Genomic DNA, 13,541 nt, shown 5'->3' with positions numbered 1-13,541 from the left:
GAAAAAAAAAAAAAAAAAAAAAAAAAAAAAAAAAAAAAAAAAAAAAAAAAGATTAGAGAAAAGGGAAAGTGCATGTAAAAACCTGCACATGTAGGAGTAGAATGAGGGCGACTAGGTGTAGAAAGAGAATCAAGCTTCAGGGAGGAAATTCGCCGCTTGATACTTCTTCTTCTCCGCCTCCGATTCCTCTTCCCCGACGGAACCAGTCTTCCTCGGACGCAACCCTTCGGCTTCGAGCCGCAGAGTCCCATTTTCCGGTTGTCGGCGGGTTCCTCCTCCCCGTCGCTGAGCTGAGATCCACAGATCGGACAGAGAAACTTGAGAGAATCGCAATGCAGGTGGTATGAGTTTCAGAGTTTAGTGTGGATTCGTAATCAGAAGCGGAGCTCAGCGATGTCGACGAATCGCACACGCAATCCAATCCAGCGCTTTACTCGTTCACAATTATTAGTAGTCACATTCACGGTTGCATTACTCTTCCTTGGGTCCCACACGGCCTTTCATCCGACGGTCCACATTTGCTCAAACCCTAAGTAAAATCTACGCCACGTGTCATCATATCCTCACCGGGATTTGTTTGAACACGTGGTTTTTCATTTTCTTTTAACTGTTTATTTAATACTCTACTTCTAATTATAATCCTTTTCTATTAAACTTTGAATGCTGCCTTGTTTTTTTCTAATAAAATTAGTTGACATAATTACTAATGAACTTAAGGATTAATTAATTATAATCATAACCATAATCACGTTTGATTTACCTATTTTTGCTAAACATTTTTGTGATTAGTTTTGCGGCTCTCTTTTGGATTCTTCCCGCTCGAGGAACCAGTAGTAATGGGCCGGATTTAACTTGTTGGGCTGTCAAAAACATCGAGCCCATATTTTTGGGCCAGGCCCATTTTAAAAGAAAGATTCAATGGATATTTTCCCTCTTAATTGAACCAGTGGTAATGGTCCGGATTTAACTTGTTGGGCTGTCCAAAACTTCGAACCCATGTTTTTGGGCCAGGCCCATTTGCCTTAGAAAGATTCGATGGATATTTTCCCTCTTAATTGAACCAGTGGTAATGGCCCGGATTTAACTTGTTGGGTTGGCCCAAACTTCGAGCCCATGTCTTTGGGCAGGCCCATTTGTTTTAGAAAGATTCGATGGGTATTTTCCATCTTAATTTTATAGAGCTATCCGAAGTTTAGCGCAGAGCTTCGTTGATGGCGGTTTCTTCGTTCCCGGTTCTTTCTTCATTAGGTGCCCGTTCTAACATCTCTGTTCTAGACCGAGATTGTAGCTTGTTTTCGCTGAATATTCCACTCGTCAATATCTGTTCTAGACCGAGCACTCATCCGTCGTCTTCTACTATCGTTTGCTCGTACAGTGAGTTCTTGTTGTGAATTGTTGTAGAAATGGAAAAACGATTTTGTTGTATCCTTTATTTTTCTGTAATTGAACTTTCAATTGTATGTTGGTTTCAGAATCTGAGAATTCCGTTAGTGAGCGGAGGAAGAAGTTATTGGAGCAGTATGGACTTGATCCTGACGAGTTTTTGTCTGAACCTTCTGCTAATGTTAGTTCTCCCTCTCTCTCTGATGGTTGATCTCTTTCATTTCTTTTCAAGCATGAATATTTTGGAGATTAGTGTCTGACATTGTATTATTATTTTCTGGCGGAATTGTGCAATTGCACTATATTGGCTTCGGAAATGAGTGTTTGCAATTTTCTTCTTTGTAATCGTTAATTTTCCTTACAGCGAGCACGAGAAATGCGAAAATCGGGAAAAGACAAGCAGATTTCAGGCCAGGATCCTAAATTTCAACGGAAGACCCATAAGTTACTTAAGGTACGAGTTGTGTTCCTTTTTCCATTTTGTTTGGTTCTTTGTGCTGAGATAATTCAACTCAGTCTACCCTTAGAAGTGACAATCATTCGCTGGCCTAACTTGGCGCTAATTTTCACTTTATATCTTCCAAAGTGGGGAAGACATCCTTCAGAGGGGATATCTCTTTCTTCCATAGAGATTTCTCCTTCAAAATTTCGAAATGAAGTGAAAGGGGAGAGAAATGCTTTTGTAATTTGATATTTGAGGTCTTTTGGTATTATAACTTTTCGTACCAGGGTGGATATGAACAAATGCTCTATTTGGATTAAAGGCATTCCCTCTTAACTATCAATTTACACAAATTGAAATCTATAATATTAGTTTAAATCTGTAAGTTGATGGAATTTCATTTGGATTTATTCCAGTCACATCTACACCAAGTTATTCATTTTCAATAGGTCAATTTGTCACATTGAAAACTAAAATACTAATTTTAGTCTGAAAGATCATTACGTCCGTTGCTAAAATTTATCACGTTGATGATCCCCATGGATCCTCCAATGCCTACACAGCACGTGTACCACTGATGTATGGGAAGTACGTACATAAGGTTCCTTGATTTTCTATCAGAAACAACTCAATCAATATGTTGGCTACCTCAGGTGCTTGGGGGAAGTGCTCGGAGAATGAGGCTACTCTCACCAATAGGCTTGGATGTACGACCAATGATGGAAGTTGTGAAAGGTGCAGCTTTTGATATCTTGCAGGTTGGTGTTGTATTTTAAATACTAGTTTCTTTCACGTGACCAGATCATTCTGCTAACTTATCAAATGATTCAGAGTTCGTATATTTCTAGGTCAAGTTGCTTGGGTAAGTTGCTGCTAGCCATCGACACAAAGAAAAGATCTAATGTAATTTGATAATGTAGGCTGCTGGTGGCTGTCCAGCATCTTTAAGGCCTGGTCGTTGGTTAGACTTGTATAGTGGTACCGGATCAGTTGGTATTGAAGCTATGAGCCGTGGATGTTCTGAGGTACCAGACAAAATGAGAATTTACTTCGGGATAACTTTCTCCACAATTTTTAGAAATAACCAACTGATAAAGCCAGCTTTCGAACCATGTTTAGATAGGGATTGGCTTAATAGACAAAACTATCAATGTCATAATATTCATTTCTCTACATCTCTCTTTTTTTCTCCTTCAACGTCCAGGTGCATTTTGTTGAGATGGATCCATGGGTTGTCTCTGACGTTTTAAGGCCGAATCTGGAATCTACTGGGTTTTTTGATGATTCAGTCATTCACACAATTCCAGTTGAGAATTTTATAGAACGAGCTGAGCAGCTTATTGGTATCCCATCTAAACTTTAGCTTTCTCCTTGTTTGTTTCATCCTAAGAAGTATGGACATAAACATGGACGTGGGGGTACGTTGTTTCTAACAAACTAAGGGTTAGTTTGGGATTGTTGTAGCTTTTAAAATAATTGTCGGCAATTGGGAGACAAAATCAAGTGTAACATGAAGTAATTTAGTGTTTGTTAAATATCAATTTTAAACATGATAAAACAAATTAGGTGCTTAGTAAACTATGATTAAATTGTTTTGATTTAGATATAATGATTGAATTAGACGTATATTCTATATATTGATATTTTATAGGTTAAATTACATATATAGTGTTGACCTTGACTTGTGTTTATCTAGTCCTTGAACTTTTAAAATTATAAATTTAGTTTTTGAACTTTTGAATTTTTTCAAATTTACGTAGCTACTAGACACAAAATTGAAAGTTTAAGGTTCCATTAGAGATAAAATTAAACTTTATATTTAATAGATCAACTAAATTTAAAAAAAAGAATGAATTTGTTAGAGCCCTATTGATACAAAATTAGAAGTTTATGGACAGATTAAAATGTTCAAAGACCACCTAACTATAACCAATTAAACATCTAACTCATTATAAGTTAATTATATTAATTCTATATGATATAAATTGTGAGTTATTTTATTTTATTTAAATTATTTGATTAAATTTTTATGCTTCTTATGTTTATCATGTTAAAATTATTTTAATTCGTGACATATTTAATATATTAAAAGGGAGATTAAGGGAGAGTAAAGGAGAATTGTATTTGAGAACATAATTGTTACTCTTGTTTAAGTGCCTAGCAAGTTTTTAATATGTCTTAAGTCGGAAAGTGAAGTATTCAATACATCAGTCATGCGAAACATATGTATTCTAGTTAAAGCCCGCATGCTTCGTAGTTTTATCTGATGAGAATGCTGAATATGCAATAATTTTAGTGTTTTTTTCCTTTAAACCTGGTGTGTCTGATTAGACGGCAACAATAACTCGCCGGGAGGGGGAGAGGGGTGGGAGGGGATATTCATCTCGACAATTGAACAAAATTCAAAGTTTGAAGGGGATCAGTTTTATTTGATTTCAAAATATTTATATACAAAAATAAATGGTTGACAGCTTCTATATACATAAGAGTTGTACCTGAATAGTCTTCTTTACAGCACTCTAATATGCAAATAAAACCTTGATTGAGGCTTAGAATGCACTATTGCAGGAGATATCATCCACGTACTGCTCTCAAAATGTGCAGCACCTAAAGAAATTTATCTGTTGTGGTGTCATTAAACTTGCATTAACTTTGCCATCAAATTAAGGAAGTTTAGTGAAGCTGAAAATGAAAATGATCTATGCATGTCTCACCTTGGAAGGAATAATCAGTAAAATCAAACAAAATTTCTCCTTTTTTTTACTTTTTATTAGAAGAATAAATGGTACTGGAACCAATTTCTTATGGTATAGTTCATTTGAATGTATAAGCTTCTATAATCTATGATTTCAAAACTACCCAATCATTGATTACATTAGTCTTGTCTAGGTAATGATAGACCATTTGATTACATTAGTGTTACCCCACCGTACATACAAGTTGATTATGGGGTAGTCATGGAGCAACTATCGAAGTCGGCCTTAGTTGGAGAAGATACCTTCATCGTAAGTTGTATTTTCTTGTTCCTATTTAAGATGTTTATTTACATATGGTTTACCTTCCTTTCTCTCACAAATCTTAGTGATAGGTTGTTGAATATCCATTGAAGACTGACATGCTGGATTCGTGTGGATGCCTTATTCAGGTAATTTAATCGTGCAGGTATTTAACATTCTTAATGTTATGAATGAATAAAATCGTTAAATAGGATAAAACTGTATTTCAGCTGAAATTTGTTCACATAAATATACAATATCTCTAGCCTGAGGGAAAGTGAGAAACTATGGGTATGGATCCTGGGAGATTATATTGTTTGTGATTGGGGGTCAAGTACAGTCTGTAACCAACGCCAAGGGTAATTTCTCAACAAGACACTTGAAAAGTATATATACAAGAACAGATCGAGGGTACGATATCTTACAAATTTCTGCTGTTTCTTTCGCTGTATTTTATGATGTCTGGACATGGGATCTGCATTTGATGAGAATTATTTAGGTTTTTACTCTTAATGTCTTTCCCTTTTGAGTTACAAAATATAATTGTATCTAATTGCAGATTACTAAGCGACGGTTTGGTCGGACAGTCTTGGCGATTTATGGACCCAAGTGGGCTGAGAAGGAAAAAAGAAAAAAATAAGTTTACTTTATGAAGTTGCTAAAACTGCCGAGTGAGATCAGCCGGTGACATTGTTCTTGCTAACAGCCTAAACTCAAAGTGGTCGGAAAGCAACTTAGAAGAGCTGCATGCTTTTTCATCAAAAAACTTAGAAGAGCTGCATGCGTTGAAGTATTTCCTTCGTTCCATTTTGTTGGTAACTATGAACTGAAGTATCCAGATTTTGGTACTACTTTTCTTGATTCTATTGGCCTCTTGCAAGTACAGGGTTCCCGATATGTGTAATCTACAGCCACCTGTCCATTGTCCAGCTCTAGAATTTATATCCAAGCTTCATGATGTGCTTAAAGAAAAGAAGGCAGAGAATGTACCGCTTTTTTGGGTCTAAATTGATGAGTGTCCTTGAGCAGTTGCCAAGTATATTTTACAACAGTAAGCGAAAGTATGACATGTAGAAGATTGTATTGGAACCTAAATATCTATTACCGTCGACTTCTTTGGTTGATTCCAGCATTTAAGTGCCAGTATGCCTATTCAGAATCATGAATTTTATGGACTTGTTGATCTCCAAGTTTACCCTTGTCATTCTTGTGCTACTTTATCTATTCCAAACTTCTGTTTTACTCAACCAATAGGAATCTTATCATATCTAATTTGATTTTGCAAAAGTTCTTAGGTTTTCTTTGCCTTCGCATAGCAAGGAAGATTGGAATCCTACACGTGGGGTTGATTTTTAAGTCTCCACTGTTGGTCAATAGGCGCAGGACATATCTATTTGGCTCTTGCAGGTTGCAGTTTAACAGAAAAGCCATGCTGAATGAAACGGACGTCATGGAAAAGTACAGCCTTATGAAGGCGAAGAATTAGAAGGGATGGTGGATAAACTATGCCTGATATTTCACGTATGATATGATAGAGGAAAGACAATGGGAATTGATGTAGGAAGCTGTTGGGATCGACAAATCCTTCTCAACCTGCTTATTTTGGACAGAATTCTAACTGTGAATGTTCTTGTCATAACTTAATGGGTTCGAAATATGTGTACATGAATGCACATATAACACTCAATATGCCATGCCTAGAGAAAGAAGATACTTGAGAACATGCCAGAACTCTATTCATTTATAGGCCTCGAGTTTTCATTTGCTGTTAGTTTTGCTCTTCATTTTTTGGGATCCAATTACGGTTTTGTCTGTAATTTCTTTTATCATATTTTCTTCTTGTCTGTTTGCCACATGCTAGTGAATTTTTTCCAGGACCCTTTTGATGGATTTGCAGCAATGAAACAGACAGACGGATAGGTTCAGTAGCTCAGGGAATAGAGGCCAAGGAGTTCCGTTCGTAAACTCTTGTGGATTGCAAAGCTCTAATCTTCATCCGTGAATGTGACGAAGAGTACTAAGCAAGGGCCCCGTTCTCACATGATTCATTGTCAATTTAGAGTAATCAGAAACCTTAATCAGACATGCGGAGCTGCTTGACTCATGAAATTACAAGGGAAATGGTTCTTTTGGGCATGAATTTACTTTGGTGCCTAGCTGATACTAGCTTCTCAGTCGAACGGATTTGATTTTGCCTTAATTATTGCTTTGAGCCAAGGACTGTATCCATCAAGCTTCATATTGTGTACAGTAGGCTTTGGACAGCACCACATGCAAACAAATTGTATTCTTCCTATTACATTGTTCTCTGATAGCAATGGTTTCCTTGGAATGTTTTAAAATCGTCATCATTTTTGTGGGTGCTGATGAAGTGCCAGACATCCAAAATCGACTGCCTCGATTTCCTTCAGGTTAGCAATCATTTCTCTGATAATTATACAGCATTTTTTGGACTAATTGGGATTAACACCTTAGCTTCTTCATAGTCTAGTTGTGAAGATTTGGCTATGTCTCGTTTTTTTACAAGCATATTGTTAACTGTTAAGTGCTCATCAGAGTTTATGAGATATTAGGGCCCCCATTTCCCCTTTTGTAGCTATAGGAAAATGTAGAAGCTAAGGCAATGGAAGAGGAGCTGTTGGACACATTATTCCACAATATAAAGTGACATGAACAGCTACTTTTCCGCGTTTAATTCAGATTCCTTCTCTCTCTTCCCACGCGAACACAAAGTACAGTTATACTGATACAGTCTATAAATACAAACAAAACAGCCTTACAACCCGCCAAGACCTCAGCCAACCCAATTAGCTTTCCATCTCTCTTCTTTCCTCTTTCTTAGTCCATAGCTATCCCTCTTCCCTTCCATACCCTGAAATGGCTGATTTTAGGCATTTCTGTGTTTCTGTTCTGAATGGATGATGACCTTGTTGGTCGGTTGGAAGCTGTGAGATAAGGAAAAGGATTTAGGTGTGATGGTGAGTAACTGTAGGTTCTTAAAGTCTCTGTTTGGAGCTTTTCTCTTTCTTGGTGTCATCTGGTTTTCTTTTATTGGAGTGATTGATAATGCTAGCCCAGCATCCAGAAGAGCGACAGACGTGCAGTGGAAGATGATTGGAAGAGGGAAGCATGTCTTTCATTGGCATTCTGATTTTTATTCTGTCAGCAAGAGAAGAGTACCAAATGGACCTGATCCAATCCATAACAGGTACACAATTCTACTTGATCTAACTCACTATAACTACAGATATGTTTTGCTTATTTTCCTTTTCTTCTGCTCTTTGCAAGTATTGTCTTGTACCATTCTTGTCCCTTTTCCTGTCTTTTAATCTTTAATCTACTTAAATTTGGTGGGTTTTACGATTTTCTGTACAATTCTACAAAGAAATGCCTCGACTTTTTTAGAACAAGTCCCAGTCGAAACCTAGCTGTTAATGTTGCACTTCTTGTATCATCTTGAGGACGGAAGTTTGACCATAGAATTGTCCCTAAAGAAAAGGCAAATTAACGCGTTTGAAGTTGACTGCCCAACTTCAATTAGAGGAAAGAAAATGGACTGTTTTATTTCTATTAGTAAATGTATGAACTGTTACTCCATTGCTTTAATCACTTCCAATTGTCGTTATGAGTTTGCTCATTTGGTCATTTGAAAGTAGTGTATTGCTCTGCCTCGACGCAGTTTGCTCGCATTCTTTTCCTTCTTTCTTTCTTTATTTGGCTGTAGCAATTTTAGTTGGTAAAAGAAATGCCGGAAACTATTTCAATTGAGATTTGTTGAAGTTGATGATAGACACTTTTTCTTTCAAAACAAAAAAGAACAAAAGTTCTTTTTTTTTTTCTTTCTTTTTTTTTCTTATCACTCTTTCTCTTATTTTTATGAGCTACTAAAGGTATTGGGGCAAGATCTTGACTGCTTTAGTTCGTAAGCTTTGAGATTATAGATGGATTACATAATATTGTTTCTTTTCGCTACAATACCATTGCAGACATGATAATCTCTCTCTCTCTCTCTCTCTCTCTCTCTCTCTCTCTCTCTCTCTATTACATAGGCTAATGAATTATATTGCTCAAAATGTGAATTCAGGAGAGTAGGGAACTCTAAACAGCCACCAATTCGAGCCTAAACAAATCCTGGAGATGGATCAGCTGCAGAAAAAGATCAGAAATGAACAGTTATTTTTTTCTTTTACCTGTAAATGTTCATCTTTGCTCTCCATCAAGGATAGATCCTGCATTGAGACTTTTGTCCCTGAAAGCACTGACATGGCAACTGTTCTTAGTGGGTTCTTGGGAGTAGAAAAGAAAGAGATTTTGAATAACTTTCCCAGAAAATTCTCAGCTGTTGCTAGTCATCATTTACTTGATCTCAGATGCAAAGTGTTTCTTTCTTTCCTCGGAATTTGAAGATTTTATAATGTTCCTTGTCGTTCATGCATAACTTGAATTTTCCATTGATATCTTTCTTTGTTTTTTTTTTCTCCCCATTGTCACATTCTTAAAAAAGTAGAAAATGATTGATTCTGGTAATCGATAAATTGATCATCCATTATCTCGGAATTCTGACTAAATCTTAGCTACGAATTCGATAAATAAATTAATATTCATTCTCTTTAACGTATGGTTTAAAATTTTAATAATTTGGAAGGTAATTAATGACATGGATAACACATGGAAAAGCCTGAGTAAAGATTGTACCTTTGATAATTGTATTCAAAAGCTTGGGAGAGTGTAAAATTCAGACAGATTCGTGAATATTGATCGTGCCTATCCGATGCATGCATGCAAAAAGAAAAAAAAGAAAAAAAAAATCAAATCAAATCAAATCAAATTTTCGAAAAAAAGAAAAAGAAAAAGGTAAAGAGGGGAAAAAAACAAAGGGCAGCCCCCGAGAAAGGTTCTGGGCGCTCCTCTCCGCGACGGGATTCTGTCACCGTTGGTTCAACAAGACAACTTCATCCCCATCTTCATGTTTTTATTTTATTATTTTTTTTTGTCATAATTTAATTTATTAACATATTATGCATATATTCTAGAAATTATATGTTTAAATCTGGACAATTAATGTATATGTTGTTGAATAATTTTGCATTTATCCCTTTTTTGTGTTCGGTTGTCTACTTTCTTCTGTCATTTTGTCATTTTGTGTGTTATGCCATGTCATATTAATGTTTTGGCCAAATTAATTTAGGATTCTTTATTTTTTTGTTGGTTGAAGCTGGTCAAAGTAGTATTTATGGGATGGAAAAGATGGAGATCTTTTAAGTGATTAAAGAAAATAGAGAAAGAAGAATAATTATTATAATAATAATTAAAAAAAAAAAAAAAAAAGAGAGAAAGGAATGAGATCCCACCAAAGAGGAAGAAAATACTTTTTCTATTAAAAAAAAAATATAATTTTTACGATAAATTTTTTGATAAGCAAGCAGAAGAAAGTACAGAATTTTTTTATATTTGAGAAAGAAACAAATAAAGGAAGAATTGGTCAAAGTAAGTAATACTCAAAACAAATGTTAAATTAAAGTAAATCAAAACATATTCAATTTTGGAGCTTCATCTGGTTTCCCTTTTTTTCCTCACAACAGCCATTTCATCTCTCACCTTCTTTAGACACACCCATGGCCTCTCTGGTCAATTTCTCAAACACAGTATTAAAAAGAAGATTACTTGACAGAGTAATTAAAAATAAATAAATAAAGAAATCCAATTTCTAGAAACAAACACACAAAATTCTCCTAACAAAGAGATAAATACAGAGCAACAAGACGACATGTATTTCAGATAAATTCTTAACTAAGAAATTTCAGGATTCAAAAGTGTGTCTTGAAAAAGACATTCAGAAGTGCCTGGCGTTGACTTTGACCAGCTTTTTAAACAAAAATGGAAGAAAGAAAGAACATTTGTGAGTGCACGTAGGGTTCAAAATAACCCTTTAATGTGCAAGAGATTAATAATAATAATCATCATACACAACAGATTCAGAATTTTTTAAGTTTCAAAGTCAAATGCCAAACTCATCAACACAATTGACAGAATGAGAAGCACACATTCTTCACTTCTTCATATACAAATTGATATCTTTATATATTTATACAGAACCAACTGAATATGAAAGCACAGTTCGGTTCAAGAGTTGTCGATATCGTAACGAGTAGACATTAGCACTGGGTGAGAGAAAAAAAGGGCAGCATTTGTGTAGGTCTTCTTAGAAGAATGAAGACTTCAAGTTTTGATGTTTCAATGGATCCTTGACACAGATGATACACATCCTAACAAGTTTATCCTACATATTTCAATGCAAGAAACAATAATGAAGCTTATGAAGCATACATACAAGCCATCGTGCTATAGTTTAAATGTTTTACTCGAAAGCATGGAATCTCTACAGAGGCAGTGCACCATTGAAAGCAAGGATAATAGACAAATTACTTCAGAATGCAAGAACCTACAGATTAACTAGGGTTTATTGTACATACAGCCATTCGAAACAAATGTCGAAACAAGTTCTTATGACGGGAATCAACACGATTAGCATCAAGGGCCATTGAGAACTCACCAGAAGATGTAGAAATCCCGAGTTCTCTATATAATGTTTTCCACCCATAGATATTTTTCTGGAACTACATGAGTTAATCTCCCTTGCCGAATAAAAGTGGGAATTCAACATCTGGGTCAGGGAAACTGTAGTCTTTAGCCATGGTTTTCATTGACTGATAAACTTGATACATAGACCACCTATCCTTGGGGTGAGAAACAACGCAGTTCATTGTAATTTTCATAAATTGTAAGATTTCCTCATCGCTCCCTTTCCCACAAAGATCTTTATCAATAACATCCTTAATTCGACCCGAAATACTTAGCTGATTAACCCAATCCACCAAGTTACCCTTATAGCCTTCCTCTGCTTTAGTGACTTCTAGAGGATTTTGGCCAGTGACCAACTCCAAAAGCACAACCCCAAATCCATAAACATCCCCCTTCAGAGAAGCAACCATGGTGCTCGGATATTCGGGAGCGATGTAACCAAGCTCCCCTAAATCTCCATTTACAAAACTACTGTCGTGAGAATCTGAAGACATCAACCTTGCTAATCCAAAATCCATGATCCTAGCATCATAGTCTTCATCCACAAGAATTACACTAGAACATATGTTTTGATGCATGAATGGAGGTTGGCATCCATGATGAAGCCAAGCAAGACCCCTGGCCGCACCCAAACCGATCCTAAACCTAGTTGGCCAATCCAATATCTCACCATTTCCATGTAACAAAGAGGACAAAGTACCATTAGACATATACTTATAAACCAAAAGCTTTTCCTCTTCCACAACACAGAACCCCAAAAGGGGTGTCAAATTCGGGTGCCTTATCAATCCTAACCGGTTCATCTCCATTCGAAACAGCTTCTCACCGAGCTTGCAGGTATTGAGCCGCTTTATAGCAAGCACAGAGCCATCTGGAAGAACAGCTCTATAAGTAGTCCCAGTTCTAGAAGAAACTATAATATTTTCAGAATTGAAATTGTTAGTAGCAGCCATCAAATCAGCCAATTTAACTTTCACAAGAGGCTTCTGAAACAAGGAAACTTGAACAAGCTTATAGGCTCTCAATCTATCAGCCCAATCCCCACTAATTCCATCCCGATATCCCCTTCTCTTCTTCATGTTCATTCTAGATTGATACCACCACCACAACCCAAAACCTAACAACAGAGAAGCCGCAGCACCAAACACACCAGCAGCTATAATGATCGCAAGATTCTTCTTGCTCAACCCGCCACAACTCGATCCAACAGGCCCTCCACATAAGTCACTGTTCCCATCAAAATCCTCCTTCCCAAATTTATCAAAAAAGGAGGGAATCGTTCCAGTGAGATGATTGTTCGCAACGGAAAACTTGTTAAGCCTACCCAAACTCGTGAGCTCAACTGGTATTGTACCAGAAAGGCCATTATCAGACAAAATCAACGAATTGAGATAAGAACACCCGGCGAGATCAGCCGGAATAAGGCCGGTAAATTGATTGTTCGACAAATCTATGCTAACCAAATACGGAAGCCACTTACAAATATGCGGCGGGATCGCACCGGAAAAGCTATTCCCGGACAGATCCATTTTCTGCAGACTCACACAGTACTGCAAGTCCTCAGAAATCGAACCGGAAAGCTTCATATCTCTAAGCTCGAGGCTCAGAATGCGATTCTCACGGTCGTTCCAGCAGGAGAGACCCACAAATTTGTTACAGAGATAGCCAACAGATGTGTTCTTGAAATCCCAAGAACTAAGCCTTCCGAGTGGATCAACGAGCGCATTCTTAACCCCTCGAAGGCACCTTATGTCGTCTTCTAGAACTACACAAAAAGATGGAGAAGCACAAAGTAGAAGAAGAAAAAGAAGACGATCCAGCGACAGCCATGTGAAGAAGAAGTTGGAGATCTTCATGGCGTAAAACAAAAACCAGAGCCCCCCGAAATGATTGTTGAGGCTCCCAAAGCCGGAACCAGCGTCTCCTTTTGGCCTTTCCTCCCTCCTCACATGAATCCTTCCGGTTTCCCTTTTCCTTTTTTTCCTTTAGACAATTTTCCAAACTCCAATAATTTAAAGATTAAAATACCATTCATTTTACCAAACTACCCCTATCCGGGTTCTCTCCCATTTCCATCTATCTAAAACCCTTCTCCTTTTCCTGTAATTTCCCGACTGAAAGGACTATTAATTTAATCG

At 36.8% G+C, this 13,541-nt stretch overlaps 3 protein-coding genes across 10 annotated transcripts in view; 1 reads left to right on the top strand and 2 right to left on the bottom strand.

Moving 5' to 3' along the window:
* The window catches only part of LOC111489544 (protein ENHANCED DISEASE RESISTANCE 2-like), a 4,263-nt gene extending 3,825 nt beyond the window's left edge, over window positions 1-438 (bottom strand). For 2 of the 4 annotated variants that reach the window (XM_023137830.1, XM_023137831.1), the window contains exon 1: window positions 83-438. In XM_023137830.1, the coding sequence (XP_022993598.1) occupies window positions 83-251 (169 nt within the window). In that variant the 5' untranslated portion in view covers window positions 252-438. The remainder of the gene's footprint in view (window positions 1-82) is intronic. The other 2 variants (XM_023137828.1, XM_023137829.1) reach the window with 1 other exon arrangement.
* LOC111489523 (putative rRNA methyltransferase YlbH) overlaps window positions 1-9,297 on the top strand; it is a 20,191-nt gene extending 10,894 nt beyond the window's left edge. For 2 of the 5 annotated variants that reach the window (XM_023137787.1, XM_023137785.1), the window contains exons 4-14: window positions 1,197-1,374; window positions 1,473-1,564; window positions 1,748-1,837; window positions 2,479-2,583; window positions 2,746-2,850; window positions 3,030-3,168; window positions 4,715-4,830; window positions 4,914-4,970; window positions 5,381-7,232; window positions 7,900-8,029; window positions 8,906-9,297. In XM_023137787.1, coding sequence (XP_022993555.1) covers window positions 1,197-1,374; window positions 1,473-1,564; window positions 1,748-1,837; window positions 2,479-2,583; window positions 2,746-2,850; window positions 3,030-3,168; window positions 4,715-4,830; window positions 4,914-4,970; window positions 5,381-5,461 — 963 coding nt within the window. In that variant the 3' untranslated portion in view covers window positions 5,462-7,232; window positions 7,900-8,029; window positions 8,906-9,297. The remainder of the gene's footprint in view (window positions 1-1,196; window positions 1,375-1,472; window positions 1,565-1,747; window positions 1,838-2,478; window positions 2,584-2,745; window positions 2,851-3,029; window positions 3,169-4,714; window positions 4,831-4,913; window positions 4,971-5,380; window positions 7,233-7,899; window positions 8,030-8,905) is intronic. The other 3 variants (XM_023137786.1, XM_023137788.1, XM_023137790.1) reach the window with 3 other exon arrangements.
* Window positions 9,298-10,987: 1,690 nt separating this feature from the next.
* LOC111489525 (inactive LRR receptor-like serine/threonine-protein kinase BIR2) lies at window positions 10,988-13,400 on the bottom strand. Its single transcript, XM_023137792.1, has one exon. It carries the CDS (start codon window positions 13,257-13,259, stop codon window positions 11,448-11,450), a length of 1,812 nt encoding a protein of 603 aa, XP_022993560.1. The 5' UTR covers window positions 13,260-13,400; the 3' UTR covers window positions 10,988-11,447.
* Window positions 13,401-13,541: the final 141 nt, after the last annotated feature.

The sequence above is a fragment of the Cucurbita maxima genome, unplaced genomic scaffold (genome assembly GCF_002738345.1).
Source record: "Cucurbita maxima cultivar Rimu unplaced genomic scaffold, Cmax_1.0 Cma_Scf00014, whole genome shotgun sequence".
Taxonomy (NCBI): domain Eukaryota; kingdom Viridiplantae; phylum Streptophyta; class Magnoliopsida; order Cucurbitales; family Cucurbitaceae; genus Cucurbita; species Cucurbita maxima.
Note: the sequence above shows the minus strand (reverse complement) of the source record. Positions and strands in the feature narration are given on the sequence as shown.

What these genes read in the sequence shown, in the direction of transcription:
- LOC111489525 (XM_023137792.1), bottom strand. Translation starts at nt 13,259, where the DNA reads ATGAAGATCTCCAACTTCTTCTTCACATGGCTGTCGCTGGATCGTCTT.